General features: G+C 32.2%; 1 protein-coding gene across 1 annotated transcript; it reads right to left on the bottom strand.

The window, feature by feature from the left end:
• Positions 1-44: 44 nt before the first annotated feature.
• LOC123922793 (histone-lysine N-methyltransferase SUVR5-like) lies at positions 45-21127 on the bottom strand. The gene is made up of 12 exons (XM_045975482.1): positions 20917-21127; positions 18194-18634; positions 17503-17528; positions 17173-17262; positions 13727-13797; positions 12244-12670; positions 11675-11980; positions 11470-11580; positions 11106-11216; positions 10749-11007; positions 5467-5473; positions 45-1437 (listed from the first exon to the last, which is right to left on the bottom strand). Exons 1-12 carry the CDS (start codon positions 21125-21127, stop codon positions 45-47), a joined length of 3453 nt encoding a protein of 1150 aa, XP_045831438.1.

Here is a 21127-nt window from a genome sequence, read left to right as displayed (position 1 = left end):
CATACAGATCATTATTATGAAGTAACATACAGAACCAAATAAACTCATCCTGATGCTAATTCAATGCAAAGTTTTGTAGCTTTCAAATTGAGCCTTGCTGGCAAATATCCATATTTTTCTTTCAGGGAAGCCTCCAGATTGTCTTGGCAGCATTCAGCGCAAGCAGTCGATGATAAAATATCAAGACTATTATTAGGCTGAGGTTCAGTCTTCTTTGCATGACTTCTTCTATTTGAATTAGATCTAGCCCTTCTTCCGAACCTATTTGATGCTTCGACCCAACTAGGTAGATTGTGCTCCATATGAACAGCTTCACGATGGCGATTGAGATCAGAAATTAAATCAAATTTCAAACCACAAAACCTACAGACTAGCTTCTGTGAACCACTTGGAATAATGGAATTATTGTTTAAAGAAGCTTCATTTCCCTGCTCAATCATTTTAAGAGAATCCTCGCCGGTAGAGAAAGTAAGTTGAGCAGGAGCTTTCGGCAGTTTCAGTTCAGCAGGGTGAGCCGACATAACATGTAGCCACAATTCGTCCATATTTTCAAAATCTCTACCACAAGGGATACATATTAAAAGTATGTAATGGTCGAAAAACTGCACACGGTGCCTCTCCCGAACATGTGATTCTAATATCTGCTTGTTGGTGAAGGTGTCAAGGCAAATTGCACAAGCATAGCTTCTGAATAACCATTGTGCTTCTTTTTCATGATTTTCCATCCAATGGTTGCCAAGTGTTTTATCATTAGAAAATTCTTCAAAGCAAATCTTACACTGAATACCATTCTCATTATCGAAACAAGAGTCTTCGGTGTGATCATTACCGTGGCTAGGAGAGCCTATCCACTGAAGAGCCTTAATTTCATTCCGATCAGTACCAGAAAGCATAAGAGTTTCACCTATGATGTTCCTTGCGGAGAAAGAATCATCCCTGTTGATGACAGACACCGGGTTGATTTCCAATGGAATTTCCGGATGTACTAAGACCATGTCAGTGCAGTTTTCTTCAAATTTCCTTTTAAGAGTGCGAGTGCGAGTGCGAATGCGACACTTTGAATTTGATGTTTGGCCCTTCTCTACATTGTGGAGATGTTTCTTGCAGAATGCACGTCCATAAAGGGAACGGTGCTTACATCTAGCACCGGCAATAGTTATACCTCCACAAATTGGGGTACGAACGTGAACAGATTTCCCTTTTTTACTTGAGAAATGCGAACAACAGTATATATTATTCCTAATTGCCTTTCTCGCACACTGCCTTCCCTTGGCTTCGATGTAGGCTCTGCATTGTCGATCTGTAGTATCAGGCTCTTCAAATATTTGAATAGCCAATCCATTAACATTATCATTATCATTGTCATTCTCATTCTCTTGCAGTTGAACTTGATTTTCTACCTGAGCTGGTACTTGCATTACAAGTAATGAATCGTCACTAGATTCATCGTCAAGTTTCATTATATCATATTGAGAATTTTCCATACAAATCAGTTTTTCCATGTCTTCTTCACTGTTTCATTAAAGATCATTCCATAAAAAGTTAGATAATGCAGTTTCTATTATTACATAGTAATTAACAAAAGAGACTGAAAATGAAACACAAATGAACTTCAGATTTTAATCGATCGCTATAATACATTGATTTTATGTCAAACATTTAACACAATTTTGTGACATTGTTAGTTAGCTTATATATCAGCTATAAGTTAGTTTATCAGATATAAACTATCTTATAGATTAATTTTACCAAAGAGAGTCAAAATGAACAAGTTTAAATCATTAGGAAGAATAAATACATAGTCACAATGTTGCAAATGCAGATCAAGAAAAAATAACAGTTTGTTTAAATTTTTCTATGTTAGTGTTGTTATACAAGCATTTTTCTCCACTAGTTACTGATAAATTGCAATATTTATGTAACATTTGAATAAATTTTAATAATAATAATATGATTACTGTTGTACCAAAAAAATAAATAATATGATTTCTGAAAAAACAAAATCTTATTACGTTCGTCTAACTTCATAATAAAAATTTATTCCCAAATAAAATTTTAATAGTATGGACTCGCAACCAAACCAAATCTACATTATCAAAAGTTGTCTGTTCGGTAAAAATAAGCTATAAGCTAGCTGATAGCTGATAAGCTAGCTGATAACTGAAAAGCTAGCTTATAGCTGATAGCTGAAAAACTAGCTTATTTAAATTAAAGTGTTTGGTAAAATTAGCTTTTAAAGTGGTTATTAAATATAAAATTACATAATTGATAGTGGGTAGTTTATTTTTTAGAGTGGATAGTTATTAAATTAAAGGGTAAAAATGGAATAAAGTGTAAAAAGCTATAAGCTATAAGCTCAAATGCTACTTGAAATAACATCTGAAAAAAAGCTATAAGCTAGTACAAAAAGCTTGTTACCAAACACCTCTAATTTTTTGAAACAAGCTTATAAACTCATATAATAAACTATAAGCTAGCTTATTTGTATTACCAAACAGAGCCTAACTAGGTGCAAAGATAGGTACAGGTAAAACTCGAATTTTAAATACCGGGTGGGGTGAACCTGCCTTGCACCCACCCCCGACCGCCTCTGTCCTACTTAAATTACCGTATCACTCTTATATTTAACATAGTAAAATATACATAAAATGAAAGTGAGCTTTGAAACATGACTTTTTTTCATTTTATTTAAAGAAGAAGCTTTGAAATAGGATCTTTTTTTTTAGAAAAACTTCTTTTTAAAATGATAGTTTCTACGGGGGCGGGGCTGGAACACGTTCCCTGCTGGGGGCGGGGGTGAGTGGTCAATAGTTAACCACGACAGAGTTTGGGGGCGGGGGTGGTATCGGGAGGCGGGTGCGGGGATGGTTCAACCCGACCCCGCTCCGTTGTCATGCTAATTTAGTCTTTCAATTGTTAAAGATTATAATCAGGGAAGGATTCGAATACGTGTCATACTGAGGATTGAAAAATAGTAAAATAATAAAATTAATGTATTTATTTATATAGATTATTTTTGTTTACACTGTCAATGCAAATTTTTTTTTGTTACTATGTTATAAGTACGAAATTTTCACTGTCGTTTAACAATGACTGATCTCCGTTGAAGAATTTGTAAAGTACATAACAAATTTTTTTTGGTCAAGTAACCTAGTGGCTAGAAATTTCACCTTGTGAATAAGTGATGTCGGAGTTCAAACCCCGGCTCTTGCACATATAATGTGACGTCCCTAATTATAAATTAGTAGTATTAGTTTTTTAAATAATGTGTGATGATTCCAAAAAATATCTAATAGTTCCAATTAACATTAGACATGAAGATTATATTAACATCCAATTTAATAAGCGTACTCCCTCTAGTCTCATATATAAGCAACTTTTCATTTTTTTGATTCATTCAATAATTGATGTATCTGGACCAAAAACTGACCAGATACATCAATTATTCAATGAATCTAAAAAGTAAAAAATTGTTTATATATGAGAGTAGAGGGTGTATCTCTTTGAATAAGTGGATTCTAAAACCCAAATCTAATCCTCTTTATGAATCAATGATCTTAAAATGAGTAATAAAAATGAGATATTTTTCTTTTAACAGGATTAAAAATGAGATCTTAAAAAGGGTTATTTAGGTCAAAAAAGAAAATTATCTTAAAAAGCATCATGAAAAAAATTTACCTTTAATCTTTTGCACATCCAAAACGGCACAGTACTGTTTACAAAAAAAAAAAAAAAAAAACGGCACAGTACTCAGCTAGATCGTGCTCAACCTGTAACACAGTGTGATAAACCCTAATTACATCCACAATATATCAAATTGAACAAAAAATAATTAAAATAAACTTTGTAATTAGATCAATATAAACATTGGGTATGAATTATATCATTAATATTTATGTAATCAATTACATCATCATGAAAACTACTTATAAAATATAAATTATTGTTTTTTTTTTTTGTTTTTTTTAATTTGATAATAATAAGGATAAAGTATACAAAATATCTTAGGGTGAGATAATTTCACCATTACTATTGAAAGAAATATAATTGTAACATAGTTTAGATAGAAATTGACTAAGTGTATGTTTAGTATCACAGTGAGTATGTTAGAATTACGGTAGCTCACTTTAATTACGGTAGCTCACTTTAATTTTGCAAAAACTAGTAGCATCTGCAAAATTACAGTAGGTCACTGTGATTCTGACATACTTTCATAGAATTAATATATGGAACTTGAAAAGAGGGCAATTGTAAAGAATGTACCTCAAAATATTATTTATGCAGAGATTAATTGGAACTTGGAAGTGTATATGTAGCTAATTTGATGAAATATGAGTTTGGATGGATTAGGCTTTGGCTATAAATCATTCACCTAAGCGCATAGGTAACAAAAAATAATCTAAGCTTGAGAGTATAGAATACTATAGATGTAAAATTTTGAGAATGGAAATGGAAAAGATTTGGTTGATTGAGATTGGAACTTGGAAGTGTATATGTAACTGAAATGATGAATGATGAAATATGAATAGAGAATTTGGATGGATTAGGCTTTCTCCAGGAGGAGATTCTTGGATCGTAACAAAAAATATATATTGTTGATAGATTTATTTTGCAAATGAAATGAGGAGATTTTTGGATTGTAACTAGCTACTATGCATTACCCTCTATGATATTTTTTTTTAAAATAAAGATATATATATTATTAGTAAAAGAATATATATTATTAATACATATTTATTATTAGTCAAAAAAATATATTATATAGTCAAACAATATTATTAATACAGTCAGGGACGGATTCAAGGGGTGGCAATGGTGGACTTCGGCCCCTCCCTCCCACCCCTAATGTTGTATAGACTATATATATAAAGTTCTTATTTTATAAATAATTATTATTAATAGACTATAATTTCTATGTATAATCATAGTGTAAATTAATTCTGATAAATAAATCAATGTAAAATAGTTTTATATCGGTATAATTTGATCCCTATTTATATAAATTACAATTAAATTTTATGTAATATTTATTAAAAATCCGTCCCTGAATACAGTGACACTAATGTTCGATAAGAATAATTAGTTCAACTTGTAGCGGAACAAAAAAAAAACAAATAGTAGCCGCACTTATATACAGTGGCTTGAGTTTGAACTCGAGACTTTACATTTATAATATGTAAGTCTTGCCAATAGGCTATTAAACAAAAAAAAAAAAAATACAGTGACGATAATGATTCAATATATAATTTGAATTAAAGTGAAAAAGTCAAAATATTTACCACGAAATAATTGCCCATCTGATCTCAATTATAAATTACAAGAATAAAAAAATTTATAAGAAAATATATAACTTTTGAGATGTCAATATTAATTTATTATTTAAATAATTTTTATCTTTCATTTAAAAAGTTTGTATTTTTAATAATAATGGGTGTATTTCATAATTTACAATATTTTCTCTATGACGTGCCAACTAAATATATTTTCTTTATCAAAGGTGTCAACTCAATAGTAAAATTTTGACTTTGTATTCACAAAAACTTGAGTTCATATCTCCTATGAATTATAAAATGATTATTTGGGTCATTGTTATTGATGAATAATTTCTCCTTGCTCAATTGTTCTTTTGTAAAAATGTCTCATAAATTTTTATAGAGATATATTTAGAAAAAAGTTGAGAAAGTTTTTCAAAACAAAAAAAGGAAAAAGTTGAGAAAGCTATAAAATTAAATAATTTCACTAATTTTGATGATTTTGAGATAGAGATAACATTATGAATAACATAGACAATTAATTGTTTTCTAATTATCAAATCTGGATGAAATACGTTAGAATATTTTTTTCCCATCTTTAGTCACTGTTTTCACACACTAGGTATTTCTTTCACCACCGATTTAATCCGATCCAGTGGTCAATTCTGGTATCAAGTATGAGTATAGTAAATTTTGGTTCACATAAAGAAGTCGTAAATATTTCTCAAATATTCTTTCCTTGTACAACCGTTTCATGGCTCTGCTAGGGTTTTGAGATTGCACTCATCTTCTTCCTTATGCCAACTCTTTCTATCATTTGGATTCTTGTTAAGCGAGAGTTTAAAGTCCTAGTACGGTTCCTTCGACAACGGAGGGCCTATTTGTCTAGGGACCGGTCTTGACGAGGATACCGACGGTAGGCTGAGAGCACTAAGCTCTAACAATGGGGGATGAGGATGATCAACAATGGCAGCCTGTGAAAGGACGTTACAGAAGGAGAGACAATAAAAAACCAGAATTGACATTGCGACTGCAAAGAGACTGAATTGGGAGAAATATACGCGATCCTTACAACGTATTTTTTTACAAATTTCCAGGATAGTTTTGGTGCCAAGGCGATGTTCAATGCTTTTCAACACTATGGGGACATCATGGAAGTTGCTATCCCAACAATAAAAAGATTTGGCTTCACCCGTTTTGATCGGGTTGCAGATTTGCGACGATTTGAATATGAGTTGGACAATATTATTATTGGGAGAGACAAGTTATCTGTTAACCTATCGTGAAGGTACTAGGAGGTATGAAGATAGAGGCGATGAAAGGAATGATGCAGGAGGTCATCGAAGAACAGAAGCAAAAAAGGATGGGCAGAACAATATCGATCAAAATCTCGGAGCGAGCAGCATCGTGACAAAAGCTTAGGAAGGATTGAAAATTGTGACAACAGCAGATCTAGACTCACAGCAAGAAACATACATCATCACCCCCATTATTAGGCATGGCAACGGAACCCGTACCCGCGGGTACCTGCCCGAACCCACCCCGAGTTTGACGGGGAAAAACCGATTTGACTGGGTTTGAGTTTGGGTTTGGGTTTTCCCCGATTTCAAAACATGGGGATGGGGCGGGTAACGGAGATATTGGTACCCACCCCGAACCCGTCCCCGAACCCGCCCGTTTATATAAAATTACTATATTACCCCTATTTATTTATTTATAATGTCACAGATCATATAATTTATCTACTTGAGTTAGGATTTTTAATGAACAATGGTTCTTAGTTATTTGTTTTTTTAGCAATTTCAGTGAACAATGATGTAGAACATTCTTGGTTATGTGGTTGTTTTGACGGTATTTTGGAATATTGGTTTGTACCGGTACTCTTTATGGTTTTGATAATTTTGGTTTGATATTTTGGAATATCATTTCATTTGTATGTTTAATGCATTGAAATTTTGGTTTGTACTTTATTATTTGAATTTTTTTGTATTGTATGTATGTCAGTGTTCGGGAAAATTTTGGGTTTGGGTAAGGTTCAGCAGGGCAGGGCAAGGTTCGGGGATACCCGAACCCATTTGGGCATACCCGAACCCATTTGGGACGGGGATTGGGTTCAATTTATCATCCCCGTCGGGTAATGGGCGGGGAACGGGTATTTATCAATGATTCGGGTATGGGGAACGGGGAAGGTAAAAACCGTACCCGCGGGTACCCATTGCCATGCCTACCCATTATCAACAATCTCGTGAGGTAGTGGAAGACACATATGCACAGGCGGTAAGGAACGGTAATACCAATAGGCAAGCAGGAAGACCGACACGGGCTGTATTATCATATGAGGTAGAGGTGAATGATATGATGAGTTTACATAAGGCTTTTGTTGGAGAAGTAGCGAAACCGGGAATGACGTATAACATCCAAAATGCTTTCCACTCACAGGGGTATTTTGGTGTTAAGGTAACTCCGCTAGGATCCAATTTGGCGTTATTACAAGGACAAGAGGATGGAGAGGTTCAAGCACTGTTGGAAGATGCGAAAGATTGGTTGAACCAATGGTTTAGGGAGATTCGCCCGTGGAAACCAAAGGAGGTTGATTTGGACAGAATTGTATGGTTACGAGTCTAAGGAATTCCTGCAGATGATGCAACGAGCAAGAAACTGTCCATGGATGTTGCCCGACTCTTAATCCGTACTTCATACCAAAAAGCGGTGGATGAATTTATTGACGTGAAGATCAACAATGAGATTTTTCATCTCCGTGTTCTTTAGGATTCTTATAGTCCTATGAGATTAATGGTACCTCAACCCCAAGTCCACGATGAGAGACTTTTTTCGGAGGAGGAGGAGGAGGAGGAGGAGGAGGAAGAGATGATATTGATGGCGGCGCGCGGTGGAGGAACCGGAGAGAGAATCATAGGGGGAGGGTGAAAATTTTATGGCATTAAATTCCTTCATTAATGATAATAATTCTCCGACAAGGTTGTCTTTTCACAGCGCAACGACAACGATGCAGTTGTAACTAAGAGAAGCTCACCTTCCAATTTTTGTGTAGACAAGAAACAAGCATGTTCCATCTCGTCAGCCGGCGACATACTCTGTTGTAGTTCTATCAATTCTTCGGACATTAGAAATTGTAACAAAAAATTTCGGGCGAAGTTTAAGCAGGAAGTAGCGTCTAAAGTTTGGCATGGAGCTTTAGAATTGGGGGTGGAGGTGAGTACGGCGGCAGGGAAGAGCAGAAAAAAGAATGGTATTGTTGGCAATACGGAGGAAGAATGCATAAAAGAAATAAAAGGATAATGAAAAAAGAGACGAGGACGAGAGAATTAGAAGGGAGCATCAACAATTTTTCCATTAATGAAGATTGTGTCTTTGAATTTAAGAGGATGGGGAGGAAGTGCAAAGATGAGATGGTTGAGTTTATTTCTTCAAAAAGGAGCATTTGATGTTTGTCTTCTTCAGGAAACAAAAAAAGCAACTTTTGAGGATTATCTCATTCATAGTTTATGGGGGCATAAGGATGTTAGATGGGTGGTTAAAGAACCGGAAGGTCTTTCAGGGGGCATGCTAGTTATATGGAACTCTGATTCTTTCATACTGCGCAGTTTTGATGGAAATGGTTTTTTAGGTATTAAGGTGGAACTGGATGGAGTTGTTATGTATATTGTTAATATTTATTCATTGTGCAGCCTTTGTGGCAAGTAGAAACTTTGGGAAGACCTCTTGGTTTTCAAGCAACAAAGTGGAGGTGGGGAGTGGTGCATAAGAGGAGATTTTAATGTAGTTTTACACTCGTCGGAGAGACAAGGGAGTAGTGCAGACAGTAGACAAAGCAAAAGAATTCTATTTAACCACTTTGTGGAAGAGCTGGAGGTGATAGATGTTCCGGTGCTAGGAAAAAAATTCTCATGGTTAAGTTTCGATGGTAAATCTATGAGCCGAACAGATAGATTCTTGTTGTCAGACGATTTCATCACCATACCTGGTATATCAGGCCAATGGATAGATTTTAATTATTCATATTGTTTGGTTTTAGTTAATAGGTCGTTTTGGGAGCAATATTAATGTAGCTTTCATGATTGGTGTAACAATCCCTTAATATGCTATCATAGCATTTAAGGTGACCTCTTTTGAATTGTAAGGGTTGAGTACTTCTTGTACTCTTTATAATTTAAATTTTGTTTATAAAAAAAAAAACCGTAAATATTAATGGTTGCTAGGTCATTTAGAAAATTAAATTCATAGTTCTAAAAGGAAATTGGTTGTGTAGTTATTTCTATTCAAATTTTGGATTATGTTTCCTTTTTTTTTTTGGTACAATGGATTATGTTTCCTTAGATCACAAAAATACTCCCTCCGTCTCAAAATATAAGCAAAAAGTGGTCAACCAAAGTGGATGTATTTGGTTAAATTTTTTTTTTTTTGAAGAATTTTAGTTTATATATAAAGGAAAAATAGATATATAGTTCACTCAAAATATAAAGGTGAAAGTATAATTGTTGGAGTAGTGGATAAAATTTTCTAAACGGTGAATGAGCACCAAAACACATGTTTTTAAATTAGGGACCAAAAGTTCATATGACAATCTTTAGTTCCTAGAATATTCTCTCTACATTAATGACTCGTGCCTATACTATGACCATGGGTGTGAGAAATGATTCAACCATAATAATTTTAGGTTTTAGCAACAACAATGCTAGGCAGATCGAGTTTCTCTCGATGCAGCATTGGGTCTTCTGATGGTCCTCTTTAATGCTTTTGGCCAATTAGCTAGGCAGATCGAGCTCTCCATATCAACTTGATAATGGCGACTGAGATTAGGTAATAAATCAAATTTTTAAACTTCCAAACTTGCCGACTAACTTATGTAAACCACTCGGATTCTCGGAGTTATTGTTTACATATGCTTTTATTAACAATACAATCAATCAAAGGAGAAATATAAAACAAAAGGAGGCTAGGTTTCCATTAGAATAAGCAAAAACATATGAGTACAATATAGTTTTTTTTTTGAAATTTATGAGTACAATATAGTTACTCTTACAATATATAGTAAATATAAAATACTAAATTATCCTAAGCCCAATTATAACAAAAGGCCGAATGATATAATCTCAAACTATTCTCTAACAGCTTCTTCATTTCCTTGCTCAATCAATTTCTGAGAATCATCGTCGGTAGACAAAGTTACATGCTCAGGAGCTATCGACAACTTAAATTCTGCAGGGTGAGCCGACATAAAATGTAATTGTAATTCCTCAGTCTTGTCAAAATGTATACCACAAGGGATACATAATAAAAGAAATAAGTGTTCCTCAAAATGCACATGATGTCTCGCGTGAACATGTCTCTCCAGTAGTTGCTTGCTTGTGAAGGAATCAAAACAAAGAGCACAACAATAACCTCTAAATAATTCTTGTGCTTCTTTTGTATGATTCTCCATCCAATGGTTAACAAGTATTTGTTCATCCGAAAAATTCTCTAAGCAGATCTTACACTTAATAGAATGCGTATTTGCATGACGAACCTTAAGTTTAGGCCTTTGTGTGCCAAACTGAAGGCTTGCTTGTCGCAAACTATTAGAACTCGAAGCATGCTCCGGCTGTGTGCCATTGTTGCTAGAAAATGAATGAAATGTAGCAAAACTTTTCATCACATCATGCTTCCATGTTTCCCATTCAGAACTCAATTTTAGTTGCACAGGTGCATTCCAGAGAGCTCTGACATCTTTCCATAAAATTGAACCATTCAATTCCTGAACAAGAGGATCCATTGAATATTCATTTAAACATGAAAAACAATTCATTGTTTTTTCAATTATTAAATTAGATGCCAAAATTATATATTAATTACCTCCTCAAGCAATTCTATTGTCTCTGCACTATTTGCATTCTTGCATCTTTCAGCCCAAGACTCATAAGAATGTAGTTTCCAATTAGCCTTTATATATTGCTGCATTATGTTCTGTCAAGGGTAAAAAATGTTAATAGTATTACAATTTTTTAGTCACTTAATATGGAAGTTAAATATTAATTGAAACCATGATAATTGTATTTATGTAATGAAAATTTAAAATATATATTTAAAAAAGAAAAAATATAGCACAAATTACGTGTTAATCACTTAGATTGTTGTCGTAAAAGTTGTCAGATTTTAGTTGTTCAAATAACATAACTGAAAGGAAAGAAGAAGAAAATACTTAGGAATTGGAACTTACATTTTGTAGCTTCTTAACCATTTTTCCAAGTTCTGAATATGTGTGACACTTATATGCTTCCATACCAAATTGCTTCCAAACAATCACATTTCGAGCAGATTCTATCAAAGCCTATATATATGTAATGTAAGAAAATAAATTAGAAAATATGGAGATTAAAAAAAATAGGAAATTAAGAGGAAAATATCAGCACCAAAAAACTTACATTATAATGAATTAAATGCACAAGATGAAGCATGTCGCCGGCAAGCTTTTGCATTATAAATTGTCGCGCAATAGTGAAGTCTTGTACAAATTTCAATCCATCTTGATGAGTTTCATATGCTATAGGTTGAGGAAACTCATGAATTGATTGAACAAGAAGCATATCAACCCAGAAATAATTCTTTGTTTTTGGAGAAAAAATGACAAATTTTTTGTTCTGATTATTATTAGTTGGTTTGTCTCTTATAATTGTTAGTGGACAATCAGCCCTTGCACATTTGATGCCTGCATGCCACTTCTCTTCACACTACACAGAACAAAGAAACAAAATTAATGTATTGCATTTTAATTTTCCTTATTTTCTAATTGCTCAATGAAATATGCAGGAGAGAAATTTGATTCTTGACAGCGCATTTGTTTGTTAAAAGTCGTTTGGTAGTTTTGCCAACGACTCGTAACGAAAAAAAGCGCTGGCAAAAATCAATTTTCTTGTAGTGAGGAGATCTAGTCTATAATACTAACAAGATATATCAATTATAAAAAGAATCGGAGGGAATAATAAATATATACCTCAAGCTTGAACCACACAGCCATAGGCTCATCCACCTCCAACCATTCATAAAATGACAATGCTAATTCTTCTTTGTTGTTGTTTCTTGATGCTTCACCATGAAAATATTGGTTAGTAAGAACGTTAACATTCTCTTGCACTTGAACGTGATTTTCTACTTGAGATGGTACTTGAGAAATTGGAGTACGAACGTCAACACATTTGCGCTTTTTACTTGAGAAATGTGCACAACAGTATATATCATTACTAATTGCCGTTCCCGCGCATTGCCTTCCCTTGGCTACAATATACGCTTTGCATCGTCGATCTGTAGTCACATGAGCTGGAACTTGCATTACAAGTAATGAATTGTCACTTGATTCACCATCAAGTTTCACTATATCATCTTGAGAATTTTCAAAGCAAATCCGTTTTTCCATGTCTTCACTGTTTCATCAAAGATGGTTCCATAAAAAAATTAAGATAATGCATTTTTTTTTATTACAATGTAATTAACAAAATGAAACACAAAATGTCATAAAACTTTAAATTTTAATAGAATGCTATAATAATATATTGATTTTATGTCAAACATTTAAATAGTTTTATCACACAATTTCGTGTCATGATAGTTAGACCGTTGCAATGTCAATTTACTTATAGATCAAAATAACTGTTTGTATGACTTATAGATCAAAATTATATACATGCATTTTCACCAGTAAATTATATACTGATAAATTTCAATAATAACTTAGGTATCATCTGAATAATTTTTAAAATAATAATTAGAATTATGAAAAAACAAAATAGTAAAATTTATATATATAACTTCATAGTAAAATTTTAACAAAATAGTAAAATTTATATATATAACTTCATAGTAAAATTTTATTCACAAATAAAATTTTAACAGCATAGACATGCAACCAAACCAAATCTACATTATCAAAAGTTGGAAGATCGTGCATTAAAAGTTACTTGACCGTGATAAAAAAACATATAGTTTTAAATCTTATAAATTACAGTATTTACTAGTCTCTCAATTGTTAAATTTATATTTTGTTTAGGCAACATATATAGTTTTGTAATTTTTATCATCTCCTGAGGTACTTCTTGTGCTTATAAATTAGTTTTTTAAATAAAGTTTGCTGATTTTAAAAAAAAAAAATTTATAGTTGAGATTTTCAATTAACATCAGACATAAAATAATTAACCAATCTAATAATTGAATCTCTGTGGATAAGTGGATTGTTTTTCAAATCCCAAATCTAATCCTCTTTTGACGTCCTTAATAAAAAATGAGTAATAATAAAAGTGAGATCTTTTTTCTCCTAACAGGATTAAAAATGAGATCTTAAACTTCACCAAAAAAAAAAAAGAGATCTTAAAGAAAAGGGTTATTTAGGTCACACAAAAAATTATCTTAAAAAGCTTCTTGGAAAAATCATTCCATGGAAAGTAATACCTGAGAAACTTATTTCTGGAATTCAATTTTGATACCTTGAAATAAACGCCCTCTTAATCTTTTGCACATTCAAAACAGCACAAAATTCAACCAGGTCATGCTCAACCTGTAACACAATTATAAACCCTAATTAAATCCACAACATCTGTAAAGCTATAAAAAAAATCTAAAATTGAATTTCATTTGTATTATTAATATTTATGCAATCAATTCCATCATTGATACATGAAAACTACTCATAAAATATACTTACTGTTGTTTTTTAATTTGACTATAAGATTTTTTATTATAAGGATAAAGTATACAAATTAGCTTAGGGGTGAGATAGATTCACCATTAAAATTGAATGAAAATTTATACCCAAAATAATTGGGAAGGCTATTAGCACAACCCTAGACCCTGAAACCCTAATTACTTCAATTCAATTGGGAAGTAGTTGTTTATCACTCTTACCTGAAGTCAACCGGTGTACAGATGGTTATGGTTGTAAAATGAGATCTGGGTATTAATTTTTTTTTAGTGTTTTGTCTGAGTGCTTTTAGTCACTTGCTGGCTATACTAATGTACTGGGAATATCTTCCCCTCGTTTAATTCGGTTGTAATCTCTTCTGAGTGTTAGCCCCTTTTTATATTAAAAAAATAAAATCAGAGAATTAATATATATGGAACTTGAAAAAGGGAGTAGTTGTAAATAATGTACATACCTCATTGAAATAATTTAAGCAGAGAAATGAATTGGAGGGCTTGAGAGTAAAATTTTGAGAATGGCAATGGAAAAGATTTGACTAGGATTGGAGCTTGGAAGTGTATATTTAACTGAAATGAGGAATGATGAAATATTTGAATAGAGAGTTTGGATGGATTAGACTTTTGCCATAAATCATTCACCAAAGTGCGGATGAGATTCTTGGATCGTACAAAAAAAATATTTTGCTGGCAACTTTTTTTTATAGATTTATATTTTGTAAATGAAAGGAGGATTCTTGTATTGAACTTGACATTCTATGTATTACTCTATTAAATAAAATAATAATAAAAGATAGAGAAAGATATTTATTATTACTCAAAAAAAGTATTTGGTCAACAAATAATAATTATTAATACAGTGACACTATTCCATATGTACCAATTCAATCGGTAGCTACAAGAACACTAATATGAAATGGCTCTAGTTTGAATCTAAGACTCTATATTTAAAGTGAGAAAAAAATATTGTGACACTTATAATTCGATATATCATTTGAATTGTCTTTAAAGTTACCACAAATTGACCATTTGATCTCAATTATAAAATAGAAGAATAAAAAAATTAACTAATAAAAAAAATTATTGTAATTTTTTCATTTATTTCAAAATATCAAATCATATAAAACTGTAAAATATTAACCATATGCATTAAAATTAATAAAAAAATATTAAATGCTGTATTATTTTTAATTTTTTATAATGAGACCAAAAAATATTTGATAAATTTAATTTTAGGTTTAATTAGTCTATTGATCCCTTAAAGATATTTTAGATTTCACAATGGTCCCTTAAAGAAAAAAAGTCCAGATTGGTCCCTTAAAGACACATATGTTTCTCACATTGGTCATTTCCGTCAATTTTTTTACAAAAAACGTTAGTTTTAGTTGACTGAATATTGTGGATGTCATTAAGTGTAATTGGTCCACCAAAAACCTTATTAATTTTTAAAATTTTAATCATTTGAATTTTTTGTTATATTTGGAGTTAAAATTTGACGGAAATGACCAATATGACAAACATTATGTCTTTAAGAGACCAATCCGGACCTTTATTTTTTCTTTAAGGGACCAAGCCGGGCCTTTTTTTCATTAAGGGACCATTGTAAAACCTAAAATGATTTTGAGGGACCAATAAACTAATTAAACTTTAATTTTATCACGAGAGGAGATAATAGTACTTGTACTTTTTACACTTTTTTTTTTACGGTTTTACAACTCTTACCTATTAGATATTACCTATAAATAATCCTTATTATAAAAATAAGGGTAAATTCTAATATGGTGGATCAGTCGTGAATAACATTATAACGAATACGAATTTTACAAAATTCATCGTTGGATTGAAAGTTTATATCATATAGATCATCCATAGAAAAATTTAGAAAAATTAAAAATCATTTGATATGTTATTGAGACACATCAAGATTAACGGTTTATTAAATAACGTAAATCTTGATGGGTCTCAATAACATATCAAATGATTTTCAAAAAATTTTAAAAAATTTATGGATGATCTATGCGTTATAAACTTTCAATCCAACAGTGAATTTCGTAAAATTCATATTCCGTAGATCACTTGTCCACGGTGGATCACTTGTGAAGGTGATCCATCGTAGCATTAGCTTAAAAATAAGGCAAATGCTAAATGAGTCCCACTTGTTTTGTCTTGAATATTGATTGAAAAGAGATAAATGAATCTGTTAATTAAAATATAACAGCATATCAAATGATTTTGGATTTGTCTGAAATTTTACACAAATGATCTATATGATATAAATTTTCAATCCAACAGTGAATTTTATAAAATTTATATCGGTTAAAACGTTATTGAGAGGTGTAACATTTGGTGTCAAATTAGTTTATTTAATTTGTTCCTGACCCTATTAATAAAAGTTAAGAATATGAAACGCTCATCTCTCACGCTCATGTCTCCCCTTAGATTTCTCTACTATTTTCTCCACTTTTCATACCAACAACCATGAGTTGGAATCACAGTAAAAAAAAAAAAAAAAGAGCAGAAACTATGATTTTGAAGCATTCCAAGTGGAGTTTCGAGTTTCCAGCAACTCATCAAATCGTTTATTTCTCCAATTTTTCAGTCATACTATCCGGCGCGGTGGTTCTACACTTTTCGGTGATTAGTTTTTTCTTTTTGCAGATAAGCTCCGACTGACAACGGATCTAGGTAATTCATTGTTTGTGCAAGCTGTCGACAACGTTGCTTGTCGGCCGGAATTTTTATTGTCGTCTCCCCACCTTCATTCCGATCTCTTTTGTCAACAGAAAAGGAACAATTTTTCTGCGAAGAGTCAACAAATCTCAGTCGTATTTACTGTTAAGAAAAAAAGTGTGCTATAATCTTTTTTATTTAATTTGTAGCTTTTTTTTTTATAAGCAAATTTGAATTATAAAGGAGTACAAGGGGTACTCAAACTCTTACAATTCAGTATGAAACAATTATATACTTTGTAAACATGCAATAGGATTAGAACACCAATCCGAAAAAGAATAGATAGACTTACGTCCTGCTCTTCCGCTAAACCATATTCATGAAATCGTCGTAATATTATCAACCAACCTAGGAACAACCGTCACCTCCCCTCGAAATATAATATTGTTCCGCAATTTTCATATGCACCAATTAGTGGTCATCCAAATCAAATGTCGAATTCACCCACCTTTTTTTGACTTGACAAGATCCCCACACTTATGAAAATGGTTCAACCCTTCCTCACCAATAGGAAAACCACAACCCATCCATTTGAAAATTGCATTCCACACCATTTGAGTGAATTTACATCTATAGAAAAGATGAGAACAAGTTTCTACATATTGAAAACAGAACACACATATAAATTCATGAGGATTTGTAATAATACCATTAGATGCTAAAGCATCCCGCGTTGATAATTTCTCCAATAATAATCTCCACCTGAATATACTCACTTTTGAGGGCACATCAGTTTTCCACATCTTTTGAATGGCCTCCAGCAACCTTGGATTAGTTGTTTCAGCCGTACCAATTTGTGCGAGTAAATTATAACAAGAATTGACCGAAAACATACCTTAAGGTCCAAAAATCCACCGCCATCTGTCAGCACAAATTGGATTCAGATTAACATCCATAAGTAGCTCTTTCAGCATAACCAGATCATGTTCTTCCGATTGCGTTAAAGCATCACGTCATTCCTATTGCCATATCATTCCCTCCCTGCCACTTAACAATCTGTCTGCAACCATAGCATGCTTCCTCAATTCTTTTACAAAAAGATTAGAAAATAAGTCTCCAAACGGAGTATTACCGCACCACTTTGCATTCCAAAAACTGATCTCAGTGCCATTACCCACCACACAGCTAGTACTTGAGCGAAACCAACCGGGCATGATGGACTCTCCCACACTTATCACGTCCCTCCACCATAACGAGTCCTTTGAACCATTAGAAATTGGTACTCTACTCAACAAAATAGAAGACAAAGAACCGTAACGGTGATACAGCAAAGCAGACCAAATTGCCTCTTTTTCGTTGATACCCCTCCATTTCCACTTACTAAGGAGTGCTATATTGAAAAGTTCCAAATTTTTTACCCCTAATCCACCATGATCTTTAGCGCGACACACTTGCTCCCATTTTACCCAACAAAACTTTTTATCTTCTAGTCCGCCACCCCATAAAAAATTTCTTTGAATCCGCACCAATTGTTGGAGGACACATTTTGGAGCTTTGAAAAAAGAGAGAAAAATACAGTGGTATACTTGCCAACACCGAATTAATTAACGTAATTCTACCACCATATGACAATTGTCGACCGCTCCAACTACTTAATCTCTTCGACATAGCATCCACCACCGGTCTCCAAGTCTCTCTACGCCGAGGATTAGCGCCCACTGGAATGCCCATGAATTTGAAAGGGATACTTTCTGAGCTGCAAGTTAAGAAAGAGGCACCAGCCAATAGAAACCGTTCATCGACGTTTATACCGTATAACTTACTCTTAACAAAATTGATCTTCAAACCTGACACCATTTCCAAACCTCTCAAAACATATTTAATAGTCCATAAATTGTTCCAAGAGCCTTCCCCCACCAAGATCGTATTATCCGCGAATTGAAGTATCTGGAATTGAATCGAATCACTTACTTTGTAACCTTGAAATTTACCAATTTCTACCACTCTTTTAACCATGTCTGTTAAACCTTCAGCGACAATAAGAAAAAGAAAGGTGATAACGGATCACCTTGACGTAAGCCTTTGTAGCCTTATTTTTTACTTCTACCAAGGTTAAGCAAGTGGGACCTATTTAATCTATTGTTCCTTAAACATTGCCCTAGAAATAATTTTGGTATTGTTTTAGTTTCATTTAAAAGAAAATATACAACTTTTGAGATGTCATTATTAATTTATTATTATTTAAACAATGTGTTTACTTTCATTTGAAATGTTTGTAATCGGTGTATTTAATATTGTACAATATTGTCTATGAGGTGCCAACTCAATATATTTTCATTTCCGAAAGGTATATTAATTATAAAATGGTCATTTGTGTCAAAATAATTTTCGTAGTTGCTTTTTTTAAAAAATTTCATAATTTTCTATAAAGATAAGTTTAGAAAAAAGTTGAGAATGTTATAACAATAAAAATAATTTCACTAATTTTGAGATTTTCTTTTATTATTACTCAACTAACTTTTTTAACATTGATAATAAAAGTAAATTATTGTTGATGTTATATTTTTGCCAATGAATGTCTGTCACCAGATATAATAATATGATTTCTAAAAAAACAAAATTTTATTACTCAACTAACTTTTTTAACGTTGAAAAAAAAAAACTTTTTTAACGTTGATAATAAAAGTAAATTATTGTTGATTTTGCTTTCCATGTGCTATATTTTTGCCAATGAATGTCTGTCACCGGATATAATAATATGATTTCTAAAAAAACAAATTTTTTTTTTGGTACATAAACAAAATTTTATTACGTTAATTTAATTTCATAGTAAAATTTTATTACCAAGTTGAATCATAATATCATTAGATACGGTTCCAGAGTAAAAAAGAAAGAGAGATTTTTATCATTAACTTAGTGCGTGTTTAGAAAATAAGTTTTTAATGATATAGATGATCATAAACCAAACCAAATCTACACTATCAAAAGTTGGGTGATCGAAACCAAGATATTGGTTTTCAGTGGTTAATGAATTTTTCTTGAAATGAATCGTTCGAAAAACCCGAGTTTCATTCTTGGTGTGAACAATTTTTGTTCAGACTTTACTTACTTTGCAGCGAACTTTAGATTATGAGAGTCACTTTCCCTAAAAAAAAAAAGTTAATCTTATAGCTTCCGGCATTTAATCTTTCAATTGTTAGATTTAGGTACCGTTTGGTCCAGCTGGTTTTAGGTGTTAAAGCTCTTTTAAAACTAAAATTAAAGTTGTTTGGTAAATCTTACTTATTTTTTTGTTTTAAAAAAGTTAAAAGTTAGTTTTTATTTTTATTTTTTATTATTATACCACAATATTCACACAAACTAAAATATTAAAAAGAGACTAAACTGGTAAAGCAAAGTAATATATATGATTTGGAAACCACCTTGCAACTTTTCATCATAGCCAAGAAGGAAGAACACACCATCCTAAAACTCGAAATAAAAAATATACTATATTAAAAATGAAACATTAAAATGATGAACACAAAAAAATTGCACTGCTATAGAAATATAAAGTTTGGAAAATGAATTCTATTCAAGAGCTCCATAGCAGTGTTATTTTGGGAAAAAAAAAATCAAAAGAAAGCAAAAGTGTAAAATTTAGGTTTTAGGATGAGATCTTAGAAGAATAAATGTGACAAATATGAGAATGTAGTGTAGGCAATACTAATTAAAAGGATATTTATAAATGATACATAAGAACCATAGGTAAAAGATTGGCAACTACGATATATCTTTTAGCATTCAACATGATAGTTAATGGTATCTTTTAATTTTTTTTATAAATAAGTTAGTGATAATTTTGCAAGGAAAATGAGTAAGCACTAATTCTTACATTGATGCATTAAATGGTTAGTTACCATTGAAAACTCATTACATCCACAACCTCATGATTACTTGCAGGACCAACTAGTAAATCATAGGACATGTTTTGTGTATAGATTTTAATGTTCATCACTGAAATAAACATTTGGTAAACTAGTTTGAAAGAACAATTTACAAAAGAAAATTTAAATTAAACAAGATTCACTCGAATGAGAGAATTTGAAACGATAAATAGCAAAAGAAAGATTAAAATTGCATAAAAATGTAAAAGTTTTACAAAGAAAGTAAATGGTTCACGAATTCATACATTTTCTTCACTTCACCCTTTTCTCTCGAACGCATGGATACTTTAGGTTTGTGAATTTTGTATATGAATTGTGACCCTTATTCCAACTAAAGGAACTACTATTTATAGGCACAAGAATAAACAACTGCTTGTGCAAACGTGCTTCGCCAGCTTTCCAAACCCATGAACCCACGATCTCTTGGTCAAGTTTGAAGAAAATAACCGCTTCTTTAGCTTTAACTGTCGCTCGAACCCTGTCTTCAAAACTCATGTCATTTCCTACTGAAAATAATGAAAATAATTCTAAGTCCAGAACATCTTCGAATACCAAGACTCGAAACCCCATTCGATTCGAAGACAATTTTGCCAT

The sequence above is a fragment of the Trifolium pratense genome, linkage group LG4 (assembly GCF_020283565.1).
Source record: "Trifolium pratense cultivar HEN17-A07 linkage group LG4, ARS_RC_1.1, whole genome shotgun sequence".
Taxonomy (NCBI): domain Eukaryota; kingdom Viridiplantae; phylum Streptophyta; class Magnoliopsida; order Fabales; family Fabaceae; genus Trifolium; species Trifolium pratense.
This window is presented reverse-complemented; position numbering and strand designations above follow the sequence as displayed.

Excerpts from the sequence above, each read along its gene's own strand:
- LOC123922793 (XM_045975482.1), bottom strand. The coding sequence starts at position 21,127 with ATGGCAAAATTGTCTTCGAATCGAATGGGGTTTCGAGTCTTGGTATTC. Across the intron at positions 13,798-17,172 it reads GGGTTGTGGTTTTCCTATTG|GTTGAGCATGACCTGGTTGA; the intron begins GTGAGGAAGGGT and ends ATTGTGTTACAG. Across the intron at positions 11,981-12,243 it reads CTGTGTGGTTCAAGCTTGAG|TGTGAAGAGAAGTGGCATGC; the intron begins GTATATATTTAT and ends TGTTCTGTGTAG.